This window comes from Solanum stenotomum, chromosome 7 (genome assembly GCF_019186545.1).
Source record: "Solanum stenotomum isolate F172 chromosome 7, ASM1918654v1, whole genome shotgun sequence".
NCBI classification, from domain to species: Eukaryota; Viridiplantae; Streptophyta; class Magnoliopsida; order Solanales; family Solanaceae; genus Solanum; species Solanum stenotomum.
In genome coordinates, this window is record NC_064288.1 from 4,864,956 (window position 1) to 4,867,217 (window position 2,262).

At 38.7% G+C, this 2,262-nt stretch overlaps 1 protein-coding gene across 1 annotated transcript; it reads right to left on the bottom strand.

Annotated features, from left to right (window-relative positions):
- Positions 1-6: 6 nt before the first annotated feature.
- On the bottom strand, positions 7-2,039 carry LOC125870308 (protein WHAT'S THIS FACTOR 1 homolog, chloroplastic). Its single transcript, XM_049550710.1, has one exon. It carries the CDS (start codon positions 1,906-1,908, stop codon positions 676-678), a length of 1,233 nt encoding a protein of 410 aa, XP_049406667.1. The 5' UTR covers positions 1,909-2,039; the 3' UTR covers positions 7-675.
- Between the last annotated feature and the right edge of the window lie 223 nt (positions 2,040-2,262).

A 2,262-nucleotide genomic window follows, 5' to 3' on the forward strand; every position in this document is an offset into this window, starting at 1 on the left:
AACAAGCTTAAAAATGAGAGATGTGAGGGTAAGGGAGTGGAGAGAAAGAAAGAGATGCATGCCAAAGAAGGTTTATAAAATGTAAGACTCCAGTCACAGTTGGTCTCAAACCATGTTGAATAGTTGTCAGCTTGAAGAAAAAGAGAAGATTGTCAGGTCAAACATAGATTCCCATATGAAGCAATTAATTTTCAAACTGAGAATGTCGATACAAATTTGTGAAGCTGTGCTTCTCAACAAATTGTCCCGAAAATTTGAAAAGATGCAGTTGCTTAGCAACACAGTGTTTACTAGATCATATTCATTTTGATAATATAACTGAAAATGAGCAGTGGTACATTTCCCAGAACTCTCTGCTTTGGGAGTCGGCAGTCACCATTATAACAAGAGTTTGCATAAGCGTGTGGTAAAACCCAGATCCTGAGGCAAGTATAATTTTGCGGAGAAAGAATGACTTGATATAAACAACTGAATCATATGCAAGGCATCCTTTGGCTTCTTTTATAAAAAAGAGTCCTCTCTGAATTGTAGCATCTTCAAAATGAAAATCCCCTCACAGAAACCCAGGAAATTATATCGGGGTTTGGCTTGCAAAACTACATACTAGCCCTCCTTTTCTATCATCACTAGCAATTATACATACACCCAGCCTGCCTTTCAAGATGACGTTAGCAATCAAATCACTGCATCTTCCTCCTCTTCACATTTGTGATAATCTAGATCATTATTGCTGACTGCCATCATTTCCATGTCCTTCTGAACCATCTCTCTCTGCAATCTCAAGAGCTCATCTTTCTGTTTGTGGCCCTCAGCAAGTAACTCAAGAAATCTGTCTTTAATCTCAAGAAGTGGGTCTCGATCTATCAGCTCACCATCCTTGTATGCTTCCCTAAGCATTGCAGTTTTAATCCCACACTTCAACGAAGTATAGAATATCCCCGAATGCCTAGTAAATACATTTGAGAATGCATTTGAGAACCTATACTCATCACTAAACTTGCCTAAAATGGGAATGGGAACCCTCTTATAAAGAGAAAGCGATAGCAGCTCGTGGAAAACCCCCACATTCCTCTTCTCCATCTCTCGTGAAGATTGGTCCAAATGCAATACATCATCATATGGTGATACATAAGGGAGCTCCATCCAATCTCGAATCCACTCTCTTACTTCCTTCCTAATGAAAAAACCTGGTGGAAGTTTCCAGTTAAATGCTGGCCTAGTTCTGATTCCTGTTAACCTTGATTCTTCCTCAGCTCTTAGCTCAATCACCGACTTCGCAAACTCTGGGTTCCATTTAACCAATTGCAAAAATGATTTCCCCTCCCCAGGTTCACCAATTAAGTTAAAATATTCCGGATATTTTGGCACTAAATTTACTAAAAGATCATTCGGGAACCCGAATTCCCTCTTCACCTGTACCAATTTATCTGCACTTACAACCTTATCCTTAGACATCATCAAAAGTTTGCATAATTTAGAAACCAATAAAGATTCATTATTAACAAAAATCCTACTCTCCTCTTCCAAGAATTGTCTTAGTCTTTCACTGGGTCGAACAAATGAGACCGGTTCAGATTTGGGTCTGACCCGATCCAGATATAAATCAAACAAACCGGGGTTCCAATCAAGAAAAGTTTTGATTTTTACTTGCAACCCCAATCTTTCACGACGTTTCTCTAAATAGTGAAGAGGGATTACCTGACCCGGCTCGTTTAGCACTTCCTTGACAACTCTTGCACACTGCTTCCACTTCTTGTCGTTTTCAATTGCTTGGTCTAGCTTTGGGTCCTTCCGCCATGCCACTTTCAGGCTTGAAATTGATGCTTTGAATTGCATGAAAAACCCATACTCATGGGGTTTCCGGTTAATGCTTCTGAGTGAATGTATAAGACGATTACTGAATTGCATTTCTGGGTTTACGGTATTTTGTTACAATCGAAGAACAGAAATGTGAAGGATTACGGATTCTAGGGTTTAGGGTTTTCGACGTGATTTCGGGACGACCCGAAAAGTTCCTACTGGAACGGGTTTGGTTTGGGCTTGGGGTCATACAAATACAAATACAATGTGTTTATTTTTTGGGGAAAAATTACTCGAATAAGCAAACATATGCTAGTTAATTAACTAACATAGCTATAATTTGAATTAATTACGGTTCACAGCTTAATTTTAGCTATATTTTCATCGTCTCTCTACTCTCTTCATATATCTCTCGCCTCTCTCCTCTTTTATACATAAACAAATACAAATTATACATATAAA

Bases quoted from the DNA above. Each gene is read 5' to 3' on its own strand.
- LOC125870308 (XM_049550710.1), bottom strand. From the start codon at position 1,908: ATGCAATTCAGTAATCGTCTTATACATTCACTCAGAAGCATTAACCGG.